The sequence below is a fragment of the Terrapene carolina genome, unplaced genomic scaffold (genome assembly GCF_002925995.2).
Source record: "Terrapene carolina triunguis isolate 2854851 unplaced genomic scaffold, T_m_triunguis-2.0 Scaffold89, whole genome shotgun sequence".
Classification (NCBI taxonomy): domain Eukaryota; kingdom Metazoa; phylum Chordata; order Testudines; family Emydidae; genus Terrapene; species Terrapene triunguis.
Genome location: NW_020664440.1, coordinates 30,234,966 through 30,251,622, shown reverse-complemented (window position 1 = coordinate 30,251,622; position 16,657 = coordinate 30,234,966). Strand labels below are relative to the sequence as shown.

The 16,657-nt window shown below is 44.2% G+C and overlaps 1 protein-coding gene across 2 annotated transcripts in view; it reads left to right on the top strand.

Annotated features, from left to right (window-relative positions):
- The window catches only part of POLA2 (DNA polymerase alpha 2, accessory subunit), a 45,618-nt gene extending 40,591 nt beyond the window's left edge, over window positions 1-5,027 (top strand). For both annotated transcript variants that reach the window (XM_024193563.2, XM_024193562.2), the window contains exons 16-18: window positions 548-607; window positions 1,556-1,682; window positions 4,757-5,027. In XM_024193563.2, the coding sequence (XP_024049331.1) occupies window positions 548-607; window positions 1,556-1,682; window positions 4,757-4,903 (334 nt within the window). In that variant the 3' untranslated portion in view covers window positions 4,904-5,027. The remainder of the gene's footprint in view (window positions 1-547; window positions 608-1,555; window positions 1,683-4,756) is intronic.
- The last annotated feature ends 11,630 nt before the right edge of the window (window positions 5,028-16,657 follow it).

Sequence of the window (16,657 nt, the reverse complement as noted above, 5' to 3'; positions counted from 1 at the left end):
TTTTTTTCCTAGCTGCAGCATGTTAAGATGTGTTCACAAGTCAAATGCCGTCTGTTTTAAATTAGAGAATTTTTATTTTAGTAAGAGTCTGAGGCTCTTAACAGAATGTAAAAACAAAGTCAAACTTGTTGTGTTACCTGGTTGAAAGACTATTATTATTTTGTACTAGGGTAACACCTAGAGGCCCCAGCAAAGATCAGGGCCCTGTTTTTTGGGCATTGCACAGAATCTTACTATACGGTCCTGTCCCAGAATAATTTTACAGTCTAAGAAGACAAGACTGACAGAAGGGAAAATTTATTATCCCTATTTTAAAGATGGTGAACTGAGGCATAGAGAGGCCACGTGACTTGCCAAAGGTCACACCAGGAGTTTGTGGCAGAGCTGGGAACTGAACCTAGATGTCCTGGAGTTCTAGTCCAGTGCCTTAACCACAGACTGTCCACTCATTAGAAAATAAAGAAATTACCTTATTCTTAAGAGACATGGTTTCCCCCCCCCCCCCATGGTTTTCATAGCTAAATTTTGGATGTTTCTCTTAAAACAGCTCTTCCGGTGTCTCAGACCGGTTCACCCGAATCCTTAAGCATGTCCTGACACAGAGGAGGTGAGATCAATTTCTGGATTTAGAGTTCATCACAAAACATTTCCTTGTCTAAAGTGACAGTGCCTGCCACTGATGTATTGGGCCTTATACTCTTTTGCCAGCACTTTGTGTAATCACTTACACGAGTGGAGAGTGGTATAAAAGTGCCACCATCCTGACTTGGTAGTGTTTTACACCTGCCCTGCACTGGTGTAGATGACCCCACGGGATTCATAGACATTATGGCCAGAAGAGGGGAGGGGGATAGCTCAGTGGTTTGAGCATTGGCCTGCTAAACTCAGGGTTGTGAGTTCAATCCTTGAGGGGGGCCACTTAGGGATCTGGGGAAAAATCAGTACTTGGTCCTGCTAGTGAAGGTAGGGGGCTGGACCTCAATGACCTTTCAAGGTCCCTTCCAGTTCTAGGAGATAGCATATCTCCATTTATTTATTTATTTATTTATTTATTAAGGGACCGTTATGATCATCTAGTCTGACCTCCAGCTTAACACAGGCCAAAGAATTTCACCCAATAATTTTTGCTTTGATCCTGTAACTTTGGCACTAAAGCATATCTTTTTAGAAAGACATCCAGTCTTGACTGAAAGACTATTCCAAGTGATGGAGAATGCTAGGTCCCTACCTAAGTTATTTCAGTGGTTAATTTCTGTCATTGCTGAAAATGTGTACCATATTTGTAGTCTGAATTTGTCTAGCTTCAGTTTCCAGCCACTGGATTTTGTTCTGCCTGGTGCATGGTAACAGAGAATCAGGCCTTCAGTTTCATTTTTGAACAATTTTCTGCTTCTGTAAACAGAGGCACCTGCTGATAGCATAACGCACAAGCCTTAAGCTGCTGGAGGAGTGGAACTGATACCTGTTCACCTGGCTGACAGCAGGGTGTGTGGGGAGGACAGAGCAAAGGTGGCTGTATTTAAGTGTTATCAATAATTAATATTGATCCATGCAGTTATTACCCACTCTACCCTCCCTCGGAAGAGATGAACGTCGATTATGAGAACTTCTATAATTACGTGCCTTTGCCAGTCACCCCGGATGTCCTCGTTGTTCCATCTGAGCTGAGATATTTTGTTAAGGTAAGCCGGGAGCGTGTAAACATTTTGTCTGGGATTTTCAGTGGTGCCTAAGGAGTTAGGCACACATCACTCGCTGGAATTCAGTGGGAAGTGGCTGCTTTTGAGACTCCCAGCCTCAGTATAGAACTCAGCCTACGGGAAGAGCAAGATGAGTGGTAGGAATGGGGCTCTGCTCTGTTAATGCCATTTCTGTGCTCTCAATACCACAAACATTGGATAAAATTTTCAACAGTGCCTACGATCCATTTTCAGAAGTGACAAAGGTGCCGAAATTGCATTGGTTTTCAGAAGTCTCCAGGACACTGAAGTGTCTAAGTCACTTGAAAAATGGGTTTTAAGCTCCTAAATTATTTAATTGCTTTTGAAAATTTTACTCAACTAATCGGCATGACTGGACTTCCCCATGTTTCAGATAGTGAAGGCTGGGCCCACGCTGATCTTCCTCTTTCATTTGGCGAGCTAGTTTTTTTTCCCATCCCTAGCTGAGAGAAACTATTTATTACTGCAACTCCTTCTCTCATTGTAGGCAAGGGGTTAGATGTCACAGCAGAATCCCTAGTCTTCAGTGTAAATGTTCTTGAGGATGTGGAGTAACTTTTAAGGAGTTACAGTGGGAGCAATGAGAGCCTTGTTGTCTCCTTGCCACTGAAATTAACCTGTAGAGAGGTTAAAGAGCTTAGCAGGATTCCAAACGGATTAGGGCATTTATGTGGATAATGGGAATCTCTAGAGTTACTCTAGTAAGGATCAAAACATAACCAAGAGTTTTGGAAGGGATAGTAAACCTCCTGCAGCAGAACATAAAACAATCTCTAACTCCCCTTATGGACAGCTTATACCTTAACTACAGGGTTTCTTTCACCTTTCTCTGAAGCATTTGGTATTTGCACTGTCAGAGATTGGATACTGGGCTAGATGGATACACTGATCTTGATCCAGTCTGGCAATGTCTGTTTCTAGAGCTGTTAAAAGCACAAACTCAGCCTTGTGGTTTGCAGCTGCTGTAGGGCTAAAATTGTCAAAATATCAGTGGAATGCAGCAGCCCAGGCACTATAGTTTAGTGGATAGGATCTTGAATCAGGAGCCCCGGGTTCTATTCCTGGCTCTGCTACTGACTCACTGATAACAGGCAAGTCATTTTCCCCCCCTCTGTTTCATCTCCCATCTTTTATTTAGACTGTGAGCTCTTTGGGGCAGGGACTGTTTCTCGCTACATGTCTCTGCAGCACTCGGCACAATGGGGCCCCACTCTCAGTTGGGGCTTTTACTATTATAATTTATTTATATTTCTGTAGCACCTGAAGAGGTGGAAACTAGGGCTGTTGATTAATCGCAGTTAACTCACGTGATTAACTCAAAAAAATTAATCGCAATTAAAAAAATTAATCACAGTTTTAATCACACTGTTAAACAATAAATACCAATTTAATTTTATTAAATATTTTGGATTTTTTCTACATTTTCAAATATATTGATTTCAATTACAATGCAGTATACAAAGTAGACTGCTCACTTTATATTGGGTTTTTTATTACAAATATTTGCACTGTAAAAATGGCAAACAAAATAAATAGTATTTTTCAATTCACCTCATATGAGTACTGTAGTGCAATCTCTTTATGGTGAAAGTGCAACTTACAAATGTAGATTTTTTTTTTTATTATTATTTTTGTTACATAACTGCACTCAAAAACAAAGCAATGTAAAACTTTAGAGCCTACAAGTCTACTCAGTCCTACTTTTTGTTGAGTCAATCGCTAAGACAAACAAGTTTGTTTACATTTATGGGAGATAATGCTGCCCACTTTTTATTTATAATGTCACCTGAAAGTGAGAACAGGCGTTCGCATGGGACTCTTGTAGCCAGCATTGCAAGGTATTTATGTGCCAGATATGCTAAACATTCATATGCCCCTTCATGCTTCGGCCACCATTCCAGAGGACATGCTTCCATGCTGATGATGATCATTAAAAAAATAATGCATTAATTAAATTTGTGGCTGAACTCCTTGGGGGAGAATTGTAGGTCTCCTACTCTGTTTTACCCGCATTCTGCCATATATTTCATGTTATAGCAGTCTTGGATGATAACCCAGCACATGTTGTTCGTTTTAAGAACACTTTCACTGCAGATTTGACAAAACACAAAAAAGGTATCAATGTGAGATTTCTAAAGATAGCTACAGCACTCGACCCAAGGTTTAAGAATCTGAAGTGCCTTCCAAAATCTGAGAGGGACGAAGTGTGGAGCATGCTTTCAGAACTCTTAAAAGAGCAACACTCTGATGCAGAAACTACAGAACCTAAACCGCCAAAAAGGAAAATCAACCTTCTGCTGGTGGCATTTGACTCAGATGATGAAAATGAACTTTGGATGGTTATCGAGCAGAACCCACTATCAGCATGGACGCATGTCCTCTGGAATGGTGATTGAAGCATGAAGGGACATATGAATCTTTAGTGCATCTGGCACATAAATATCTTGCGATGCCAGCTACAACAGTGCCATGTGAATGCCTGTTCTTACTTTCAAGTGACATTGTAAACAAGAAGCAGGAGGCATTATCTCCTGCAAATGTAAACAGACTTGTTTGTCTGAGCGATTGGCTGAACAAGAAGTAGAACTGAGTGGACTTGTGGGCTCTAAAGTTTTACATTGTTTTATTTTTGAATGCAGTTATTTTTTGTACATAATTCTACATTTGTAAGTTCAACTTTCATGATAAAGAGATTACAGTACTTAGGTTAATTAAAAATACTATTTTTGTTTTTTACAGTGCAACTATTTGTAATCAAAAATAAATATAAAGTGAGCACTGTATGCTCTGTAATTGAAATCAATATATTTGAAAATATAGAAAATATCCCAAACTATTTAAATAAATGGTATCCTATTGTTTAACAATGCGATGAATCATGCAATTAATCATAATTAATTTGTTTAATCGCTTGACAGCCCTACTGGAAACCATTTCAAACAAACCAATAGCTTTGAAACCGGCTGTGATTGCTTGTGCCTGAATTCTTACCTGCTCTATAGTCATTTTAATATGCGCTCCCTATCTTTCCACAGGACATCTTAGGCTGTGTGTGTGTGAACCCAGGACGGCTCACCAAAGGCCAGGTTGGGGGGACCTACAGCCGTCTGTACATACAGAGGCAGGATACAGAGGAAGAGCGAAAGAGTCCCTGCATTGCTGCCCAAGTTGTCAAAATCTAAACAGACTCTCTCTGCACCCAACCCTTAAAACAGAGATGCTGGCCTTGAGTTCAGTAGGGGTTCAAATCCAGCCTGGTTGGACATCTGTTAGATTTGGTCAAAAGATGCAAGGATGATCTGGCAAAGGGGCCTTCCCTTCTCTCAGGACTGCTGCTTTCGAGAATCTTTTGCATAGATTTTTTTTGTCGCAAATCAGACATTGTATTAGAGTGTTTTAAGGCTCTTTGGCCTGTTGCAATCAGGAATGCAAACCTTGTCAATGCAAATGTGTACCGAGAGCCCTGACTTGGATCAGCTTGTCTTCTATTGTAATTTGCCAAGGGGAAAGTTGTCAGCTCATCAGAGTGAACTGCAATTTAAAATACACCCTGAGTTTTCTAAAAGTTCATGCTTTCAGCTCTCTTTCCAGGCTGTCCCTTTAGTTTCGTCAGTATCAGCAGAGGCTTCTGCTCAAGGTGAGCTGGATGTTCTATTTTCAGATCCTGCTGGTGGTCATGCTAGGTTTTTGTCTATCTTATTAGATAATATGGCCCTCAGCACCAGAGTGCATCACAGTCATCTCCCCATTTCACAGATAGGGAATTGAAACACAGGGTAGATTGTGATTTACCCAAGTTCACACAGCACGTAGCAGAGCCAGGAAGAGAACCCAGTTCACCTGAATCTCATTCCATTCCCTTATCCATTATATCGCTCTGCCTCTCTTAGGTAATATCCACACTTCCTGGACCTCTGCTTGGAACCAAGCAGGATGATCTGTTTCAATCTCTGGCATCATAAAATTACAGCAAACGAAAATTAAATTGATCCCCACTGAGCTGGGAAAGTAACCTTGCTTTTTCTACATTACATCCAGGCTCTCTTTCCTCGGATAGCCCTGTGGGGTCCATCATATTTTATGTAATGTATGCATTGCAGCAGCATTGCTAGGCCTGTTTGACTTGGAAAGGCAGGTGTTACTTGTCCAAACCTGTGGACAATTCTCAGTTTAAAGCAGTCTATGGGTTTTTTTTTTTTTTTTTTTTAACATTTTTTGCAATTCTTCCACGCAACTATCAACTGGAGGAATTTAAACTCTGATCATTGCACTGGTTAATTCCAAAGGTCTTTGTTTGGACTTGGATTGCTGTAAACTGGCTTGTGTGGGTGGTTAAGTGCCATATGATCTGCATTTCTATTATACGTTAATCAAAATACTGATATCCCATTGGACTGAGACACTTGGATCTTCACTAGGAGGCGTCTGAGCTGGTACTATATAATCTACTGTATGTGAATCATTTCAATCCTACCTCCCATTTATTTTTATTATGTTGCAGAAGCAGCTAGAAGCCCTAGCCAAAATGGGAAACTCATTGCTGTGTTCGGACCCATAGTGAGAGAGAATCCCTGCCCCAAAGAGCTTGCTGCCTAAACAGACAAGACAAGCAAAGGAAGGGTTACTATTCTCAATGTATAAATGGAGAATCTGAGGTACAGACCAGAGGGGACTTGGCTAAGGTTACACAGGAATTTTCTGGCAGAATAAGGACCCAGATTTTCCTGAGTTTCAGCCGAATGCTTTAACTACATGCTATTCCTTTCTCTTGCTGAAATTATTTTTCCTTGATGCCAAGGTACTGGCACAAATATATGTCTAGCTGTCTGAGCTTCCAAGTGTTGAACATTGTGCAGTCATTGCTCCTAAATCTGGCCTGATTTGGGCCTCTTTCATGTGAAAAAACAGGACTCGACTGGTAATAGTGGGCCATATGATCTATGTGTAACTTTAAAATCCTATCGATCAGTGTGTGTATGTGCATGGAGCTCTCTCTCTAACACACACAACAAGCACCTATTTTACCTCCACTATTAGGAATCTACTAGCAGCTCAGAGTGACTTATAGGCAGCCTCTAATCTTTCCCAATGCTTGGGTTCTGTGTAAACTGTCTCCCTATTCTTTCCCCCACTTACTCTAGACTGGATCCCCTCCCCCAACACAAGTACAACTCCCAAATGCACAGAGCAGCATGGTTTTCTCTATGAGGTTGATAATCTGCTCACGCCGCAGCCCTATGTTTTTGGTGGCACTGATGCTAGTGGCAAATGTTGGGCTGGCCAAGTGCAGATGCTGCAAAGTGGAAGTTACCTAAGTAAAGCCATTTGGGGTCCTGCAGAGTGGGCAGGCAGGGTCAATGCATTAGAATGTCCCTATGCTGCAGAAGAGCTCTGTGTAACTCCAAAGCTTGTCTCATCAACAGAAGTTGGTCCATTAAAAAAGTTACCTCATCTACCTTGTCTCTCTAAGCTGAAATGATTAACTGCTTTTACCTAGGGTTGCTGGGAGATCTTACCTGCAGCTGGAGTGCTGATTTCTAACTCTAATGTAAACTCAAGGCACATGGTCCTGTTTTTGGAAGGCCCCCTTACAACTTTTTATTATTGTTTGTATCATAGTAGTGCCTGATGATGCACCAACACAGAGGAAGAAACAGTCCCTTGCCTGAAGATATTCAGTCTAAGTAGGCAAAGAAACTGGATTATCCCTAATTTACAGATGGAGAACTGAGTCACAAAGAGATGAAGTGCCTTCCCCAAAGTCACACAGTGATGATAGCAGCTCCTGAGTCCCCATCCCAGGCCTTAATCATAATTCTCAACAAAGAGAAGGTTAAAGGGTGACTTGATTACAGGCTCTAAGTATGGACGTGGGGAACAAATATTTAATAATGGACTCCTCAATCGAGCAGACACAGATATAACCCAATCCAATGTCTGGAGGTTGAAGCAACACAAATTCAGACTGGAAATAAGGTGTAATTTTTTAACAGAGCAATTAACCATCGGAACAGCTTCCCAGCGGGGGATTTTCCATCGCTGACAATTTTTAAATCAAGATTGGATGTTTTAAAAGATCTGCTCTAGGAATGATTGTGGGGAAGTTCTGTGGTCTGACCTCCTGCATATAATACATGATCACAGTGGTCCATTCTGGCCATGTACTCTAGGAAAAACACTAATTGCTATTCTATCTATCTTAGGTGCTTATGGCCCCCATTACCAGAGTAGCTGAGCACCTTGCAATCTTCAGTGCATTTATTCTTACAACCCCCTTGTGAGGCAGGGCAAGGCTATTATTCCTATGTCATAGAGGGGGATACTGAACCATAGAGACATTGTGACTTGTCTATTTCATCTACTTTATAAATTGTACATGGTTTGGGGCAGGGACTCTCCCATTATATATGCACATCACCTAGCACAGGGGTAGGCAACCTATGGCATGCGTGCCGAAGGCGGCATGCAAGCTGATTTTCAGTGGCACTCACACTGCCCGGGTCCTGGCCACCGGTCCAGGGGTCCCTGCATTTTAATTTATTTTTAAATGAAGTTTCTTAAACATTTAAAAAACCTTATTTCTTTACAAACAACAATAGTTCAGTTATATATTATAGACTTATAGAAAGAGATATTCTAAAAACATTAAAATGTATTACTGGCACGCGAAACCTTAATTTAAAGTGAATAAATGAAGAATCGGCACACCACTTCTGAAAGGTTGCCGACCCCTGACCTAGCACAATGGGGCCCTGATCTCAGTTGGTACCTCTATGAATAATTAGTACATAAGCAGTCAGACCAGCATCTTACTTGCACAATGTTTGCATTTGCTGAAAGGCTATTAGCCTGAAGGGATCTTGAGAAGCCAGGCGTGGTGGCCTTGACATGCATAGTAAAGCAATTAATTGGCTGGATGATGTTTGCATGCTACCCATGCTACTTATCGGAGGGGCTGCAATCCGTGACAACATTAATTCTGCTGTTCTAGGCCGTGTTTTCTGTGGATAGCTCTTAGTAGTGGTGTGTGGCTATAAAGCCATCGTAATCCTTTCTCAGAGTGCTCCAGTCTTTGGACTAACGAGAGTTGAGGCCCGTTGCCTGGAGACCAGTTTGAATGTAATTGGTGGGGGAACAAACAGGGCGCTTAGAGAAGACTTTTCAAATTCAAACTCTGCTGCAGGAGCAAATGCGGCCTATCACAGAACCAGTGAGCAAACTGAGCCCACACTGGGAAACTTCCACTCCGTCCTGCTTACCGCTGGAACTAATAAGTGGCAAATGCTGTATCTTCACAGTGTCTGCTTCACTTGCTTAATATTCTCGGTCTAGTTCCTCAGTGCTTTGTGTTGTCCCAGCAGCCCAGCTATTTGGGGAGATGTTTCTGTCTCTCTGAACTGAAACAGGCATAACAAAAATCTCAGGGCCAGATCTTCCGCTAATGTAAATAGAGCTCTTTGAACATCAGTGGGCTACCCTGGTTTACACCAGCTGAGGATCTGGCCCTTAGTTATATTCTGCCCCTCTTTTTGAAAGTCCACTGGGCATGGGAAAATCAGACTGTGGATTTCAGGACTCTCGGAGTCTGATCTCAGCTCTGCTTCGTGACCCTGGATGCTAGATGGTGCTGTGCCTCAGTTTCCCTCCTGTAAAAAGGGGATAATGATGCTTCCTCACAAAGGGGCTATAAAGAAGAATGCCTAAAGAGCCGAGTTACTTGGGCCTGATCTATTCACAAATTTTGTTCCTGTCTTACTATGGTGGTTAGGGGGGTGATTTATTTTATTTTATTTTTAGTGCAATAGTTATACTGCTACAAACCCTAGTATGGATACAGATGTATTAATATAAAGGTGCCTTGTGCTGGAATAGCTTATTCCCCTTTTTATATGGGAATAAGCTATACTGCTATAAGCACCTTTATACTGATACAACTGTCTCTACACTGGGAGGGTGGGGGCAGGTTGTACCATTTTAAATATAGTGATAGCTAAAGCGGTCCAACTTTTTGGTGTAGACTGGGACTAAATCTCTGAGTTTCAGCCCCCATCTGTAAAATGGGCATAATAATCCTTCCTTTATTTAGACTGAAGGATCTTTGGGACAGGGACCGTCTCTGTCTCTGAGTATGTGCAGTGCCTAGCACAAATGGAAATAAGGTACTAATTTTTAACAGTGAGGACAATTAACCATTGGGACAGTTTACTGAGGGAAGTGGTGGATTCGCCAACCTTTGAAGTCTCCAAAGCTAGCCTTGGATGCCTTCCTAGACGATATGCTTTAATCCAAAGGTTTCCATACTGTAGTACAGGAACTTGATGTTCCATCTCTTTACTTCACAACCGGTTTTTAAGGTGTGAACCAACAAAGTTTGGCAGCATGGCTTAGCCAAACACAAGTAATTGGGTTCAATGCAGTTGTAACTGGAATGAAATCTTCTGGCCTGTATTATGCAGGAGGTGAGACTAGATGATCTAATGGTCCCTTCTGGACTTAAATCTATGAATCTTTGGTGTTCTGACCTCATTTAGGGCCTCTAAGTCCTATTGCAATACAAACAACAATACCTTTCTAAAGTGCTTTGAATTCCCCCCCCCCGCCAATTAAACATGTAACATATAAATATGATAATAACTGAAACAGACTATCACTGTAGATTCAAGGATGAGTCGATCAAGCCTAGTTTGCGGAGCTGAGTGTTGTTTAGCTGCTTCAATGTCCTAGAAGAGAAGCAAAACAATCAAGAAGTTTCTATAAAATTACCATTCAGAATTCTTGAATGAGAGGGACAGCAATTAGAGAGGAAGAATAGGCCACCCCCTCCCTATTGCCCCTGCCCCCACCCTCCAGATCACTCATTCAAGCAGAGTTTAGATGTAGCGCTGAGCAGCCAGTGATGGTCCCACACACTTTGAACTGAGTGTTGCTTTTGTTCCCGGGCTGTTAGCTGCTATGTGGGGAGAATTCCAATAGCCCGAAATCCAATCAAGGGCTGGGGTTCCTGTGTGATGGGATTTGAACAGCAAAGCTGGGAAAGGGGGCTGAGTTGAGGTGGCGGTTCGTACTTCGGAAAGGAATTATTTATGTGTAATGTATTGATCTGACCCCGGTCAAAATAACACGAGAGGTTTGTTGTAAAATTGTTTATGTAGGGATTTGGTGACTTTGATTCTTCTGGATTGTTAGCATAGGAGTCCTAAATTGGTAGATACCCTGCGTAGACAGAAACCCCTAGCCTGTCATCCCAGCTTGGAACCTTTACTTAGCAAACCACCTCAAACTGAACATTGTCTGTCCCAAGTAACAAAGCACTGTGGTTCTGACTTGCAATTTGTTTGGAATGTCTGGCGGGTTTGCTAACGGACAGTGGTGGGGAGGACTGGCTGGCTTCCCTGGAGGAACGGTTTCATTGTGCTTCTCCTCCCTGATTTCAAGTTTTACTCATGACCCCTTGAGATCTGCTGTCCTTTGAGCAGTTGCCTTCATGTAACTGGAGTTGGTGTTTTTAAGGGAGAAAATGGATCTACCACTAGCTGCTGCCTTGGTGGCTGTCATTTAGCAGCCATGGCAACTCTGATGTCATTGCCTGTCTGTGTTAGTCCATTCACTTATCACAGAGGATGCTAGCAGAACCAACACCAATGCTATTTAGATGAATGTTATGAGTATAATATTAGGCTATTAACAATATACTACACTTTTGTAGCACATTCCATCCTAGGATCTCGAATTATGAGACTGGCTCAAAAACAAGGAGTTTTTATTTTTTACATAATTGGTTATTTTTATTTGAGCCATTAAGGTGCAGTCAGGTTACATTTCCAGGCTTTTCTCCACAGCTATGAAGGCAAGAAACATACTTCTTTTGTAAATGAAAACTGAGATTCCCACATAAGATTTAATCTCCACAAGCTGGGGCTGTAAGTAATGTAATGATATGTAGCTCTTATTAGTAGATTGCAAAGCCCTTTACAAAGGAGATCAGTATCCTTATTCCCATTTTTACAGATGGGGAAACTGAGACAGAGAAAGGTGAAATAACTTGTTCAAGGTCACCAGTTGGCTAATGGCAGGGCTGGACCTAGAGAACAAATTTCCTGAATTAAAGTCCAGTGCTTTATCCACTAAGCCACACTGCCTCCTCCTTAAGTCAAATACCATCAGATGCATGATAAAATCATGAGTTATTAAAACCTGAAATACCTAGGTAAACATGAATGGATGAAGCCCTTCACAACCTTCTTGTGAGGCTGATATTAGAACAGACAGCTCTTACTGCTGAAGTGCCCTTTTAAATAAATACACAGTTCAACAACGCAGAAAAATTCACCAACTAATTTTCTTTAAACAATAACTGGTGCCCTGAAAGACACGACAATTAAGGCAAAGCGATATAGGAGGCAGTGTGGCAGAGTGGCTAAGGCAATGACTCAGGAGACCTGGGTTCTGTTCCTGACTCTGCTCTGTGACCTTAGACAAGTCACTTCTCTGCCTTGGTTTCCCCTCCCATTCTTTGTCTTGTCTGTTTAGACTAGATGCTCTCTGGGGCACTGTCTCTTATGATAGGACCCTGATCTCTGTTGTAGCATACAAATCACAAAGAGGGAAATGTGAGAGCTTTAAAAAGCTTCCAGATTAGGACTACCTGCAGCTCATGGAAAGCAAGGGCAAAAAGCTAAAGCATAGTCTATTAGACAGTGAGCTTTTCCAGGCAGGGGCTGTCTACTGCGGTGCCTAGCGCAATGGGGCCCCATTCTCAGTCGGTCCCTAGGGACCTCCATAATAAATGTGATGAATAGTAATAAGGGCACAGGGGAAGGAGAGGACTGAAAATTATCAATGGAGCCGGCAGCTTTGCTGTGGCCATGTCCGATTAGTTTAATTAGTAAACATGGTTTTCTGAGAGCAGCCTTGGAGAGGATTCTAGAGCTATTTGCTGCCGCGGTTGGCGCCTGTGGTTGCTGCCAGCAGTGATTAAAGCTCGTCCGCCTTTGAAGTGGGTTGCGTACTCGCAGAGCTGTCGCTAGCAGGGCTAGAAGTCCATGGTTTGGGCTGGAAGGGAACTGCTAGATGTAAAACTTGCTGGAAGCAGCCTCCCTTTCATCATCACTGAGTCAGAACTCTTCTCTCCATATAAATGAGCTTTTCCTAGCTCACCTCTGTGCCACTGTGGTCATGGCTTGGCAAAAGCTGGAGGGATGTACCTAACTTCCATTTAACTTCAGGGAAGAAGCGGGGTCTTGTGGTCAAGGCACTTGGCTGGGCTTCAGGAGATCTCTGTTCATTTCTCACTCTGCCACAGCCTCTATGTGTGACCTTGGCCAAGTCACTTAATTCAGTGGGAGCTGTGTGGCTAACTCCCAAATGGGCCTTTTAAAACCCAAGACCGACTTTCTCTCTGGGACTCACCTCCCTTATCTGTGAAATGGGGATAATAATTCTGCCTTGTCTATTTAGACTGTGAGCTTTTTGGCTCCGGGAGTGTCTCTCCCTATGTTTCTGTACAGCACCTTGCAGAACGGAGCCCTGATCTCAATTGGGGCTTTTGTGCTGTCATAACAGTACTTCTGCTGCATACACCAAGCATTGTCAGTAATGCAGCGGCTTGTAAGAGTCGTCAAGTCCCATCTGCAGCATACAATAAGCTAGCCACTACCTAGCAAGTTGTCATATTTTTACTAGAACAACTAGAACAACTCATTAGTAAGAAGCAAGCGTTCGACTTCTCTCCTACTCCCAGGCGTGAACCCAGCGCTGCTTCCTCTTCTGCTGATTCTTCATTTTTCTGCATTTATAATGAGCCCAAGCGTTGTCTCTAATCACCAAGTCTCAGAGTGGAAATCTGATTCCCCTCCCTTATAGGGATTCTCCCTTCTGCCCCCTCTGAAAAGGATGTCTCCAGATTCCTTTCCATCCCAGTCATCCTTCCCTTTTAAGCTCACTCCGTGCCTGCATGGGATTACTTCATTTCCCTAGCTCTCTACACGGACTGTGAGGGTGCAGGATCGCTTTGGTGGCTGGGTCTGCCCCAGGAAATCTCCCATCAGCTGCAATTTTTGGAGCACTAGTGTAGGCGAGGGGGTGGCATTTCGACCACCAGGAGGTTTGACCCTGCTCAGAAGTAAGAGGGGTTAATCTAGCAGTATATCAGCTGGGAGGAATGACAGTCCTGTGGGTAAGGCACTGGACTGGACTGGGACTCAGCGGCTCTAACCAAGATCAGGACTTCTCTGGGGCTAGGCACTGTACAGACATAGTAAGAGACGGTTGCTGACTTAAAGAGCTTGCAATCCAAATAGACAAAGGCAGGATTGCTATCCCATTTTCAGGTGGGAACACTGAGGTTAAATTACTTAATCAAAGTCACCTGAGGAGTCTCTGGCAGAGCTGGGAATTGAACCCACATCTTCCAAGACCCACTTCAGGGCCATCTCCCCTTCTGAGTTTTGCTGTCTTGTGTCCAATGTTGTATGTTTTATGGGGCTGTGTCTCATGAATAATAATGATGTGATGCAAAAAGCTGCCAGCCAGCCATGCACATGGGAATCAGCCGTGAGACAACACTTGGTAATGTAGGATTTTAGTATAAAACCTCTCCCCAGTGCATCCTGCTCCTTCAAGTGGTTGGTAATGATCACACACCTGGCCTGGCAGGACACAGGTGAGGTGACCTCATAGGACTCCTACTGGAACACAGTGGCAGTAGATTTTGCTGCTTAAAGCTCCCAGCACCAGGACTGGATTAAGGCAATGTGTCATCCTGGGCATATAGGGTGACCAGACGTCCCGATAAAATTGGGACCGTCACTATATTTAGGCGTTTGTCCCGTGTCCCGATTGATCTTCGGTCAGGACGCTGCACTCCACTTTTTTTTTTTTTTTTTCCGTTCCCCGGGCACCCCTCGCCTTCTTTTTGCTCCGCCGGTGACACCCCCCCCATACTTGTGTCCCGATATTTTCTTCCTGTCATCTGGTCACCCTATGGGCATACCACAACATGTGGCCCCCACTGTTCTGCCCTTAGGAGTAGCAGGAGCTGCAACAGGTGTCCCTCTTCCCCCATGCCCCAGCCATCGAGGGAGGGGTGACATGGGCCTGTAGCTCTGTGCCTTGATCCAGCCCAGCCTGAAGATCAGATTTGATTTAATGTTTCCCATCTGGAGCCCAAAATAAAAACCTGCTCCACCCACTGCAGGCGTAGGGTCAGAAGTTAGTGATGGGAGGAAATGTTTGAGGTTTCCTCTGCCAGTGGTTTATTTAACTGTTTTCCCCCAGCAATCTGGGGAAGCATGTTCTTTGTTATTTGTGTTTGTTTAGATTTCATCTGGAATGCATTTCAGAACTGAAAGAGTCAGACTTTGGCCCCAATCCAGCTGCCAGTGCTGATAAAACCAGATAGAAAAATGGAGATGTTATGAAGGAGGATGGGTGCAGAGCAGGGTTTACTGGAGTTAAAGGGTCTGGATGGTAGGGGGCAGGACTCCTGAGTCCCATTGATGCCTTTGGAAGAGGGTATATTTCTCAGTGGTTACAGCAGGGGACTACAGATCAAGGCTCCTGAGTTTCTCTTTCTAGCTTTGGAAGGGAATGATATCTAGTGGTGGGGCTGAGGGTCAGGACTCCTGGGTTCTGTTCATAGAATATCCGGGTTGGAAGGGACTTCAGGAGGTCATCTAGTCCAACCCCCTGCTCAAAGTAGGACCAATGCCCAACTAAATCATCCCAGCTAGGACTTTGTCAAGCCTGACCTTAAAAACCTCTAAGGAAGAAGATTCCACCACCTCCCTAGGTAACCCATTCCAGTGCTTCACCACCCTCCTAGTGAAAAAGTTTTTCCTAATATCCAACCTAAACCTCCCCCACTGCAACTTGAGACCATTACTCCTTGTTCTGTCATCTGGTACCACAGAGAACAGTCTAGATCCATCCTCTTCGGAACCCCCTTTCAGGTAGTTGAAAGCAGCTATCAAATCCCCCCTCATTCTTCTCTTCTGCAGACTAAACAATCACAGTTCCCTCAGCCTCTCCTCATAAGTCATGTGCTCCAGCCCCCTAATCATTTTTGTTGCTCTCTGCTGGACTCTTTCCAATTTTTCCACATCCTTCTTGTAGTGTGGGGCCCAAAACTGGACACAGTACTCCAGATGAGGCCTCACCAATGTCGAATAGAGGGGAATGATCACGTCCCTCGATCTGCTGGCAATGCCCCTACTTATACAGCCCAAAATGCCATTAGCCTTCTTGGCAACAAGGGCACACTGTTGACTCATATCCAGCTTCTCATCCACTGTAACCCCTAGGTTCTTTTCTGCAGAACTGCTTCCTAGCCATTCGGTCTCTAGTCTGTAACAGTGAATGTTCCTAGTTCCAAAAGAGCATGTTGGTCTAGGGGTTAGAGTAGCAGGCTGGGAATCAGGATGCCTGGGTTCTATTTTTGGCTATGGGAGGGGAATATGGTCTAGACCAGAGGTGGGCAAACTACGGCCCGCGGGCCACATCCAGCCCGCGGGACCATTCTGCCCGGCCCCATAGCTCCTGCCCCAGGAGGCTAGCCCCCGGCCCCTCCCCTGCTGTCCCTCCTCCCCCGCAGCCTCAGCTCGCCCCGCCGCAATGCTCTGGGCAGCAAGCTCCTGGGGTAGCACAGCTGCAGAGCCCAGCCTGACCCGGTGCTCTGTGCTGTATGGTGCGTGGCTGTCTCCAGCTGGGCGGCACGGCTGCCTGTCCTGGTGCAGCCGTGCCGCCAGTCACTGGTGCTCCAGGCAGCGCGGTAAGGGGGCAGGGAGCAGGGGCAGGGGGTTGAGTGGACAGGGGCCGGGGGTGTGGATAGGGGTGGGGGTGGTCAAAGGGCAGGGAACAGGGGCGTTGAATAGGGGTGAGGGTTCCGGGGATGGTCAGGGAGAAGGGAAGGGAAGGGGCAGGGGTCCCGGGGGGGGGGG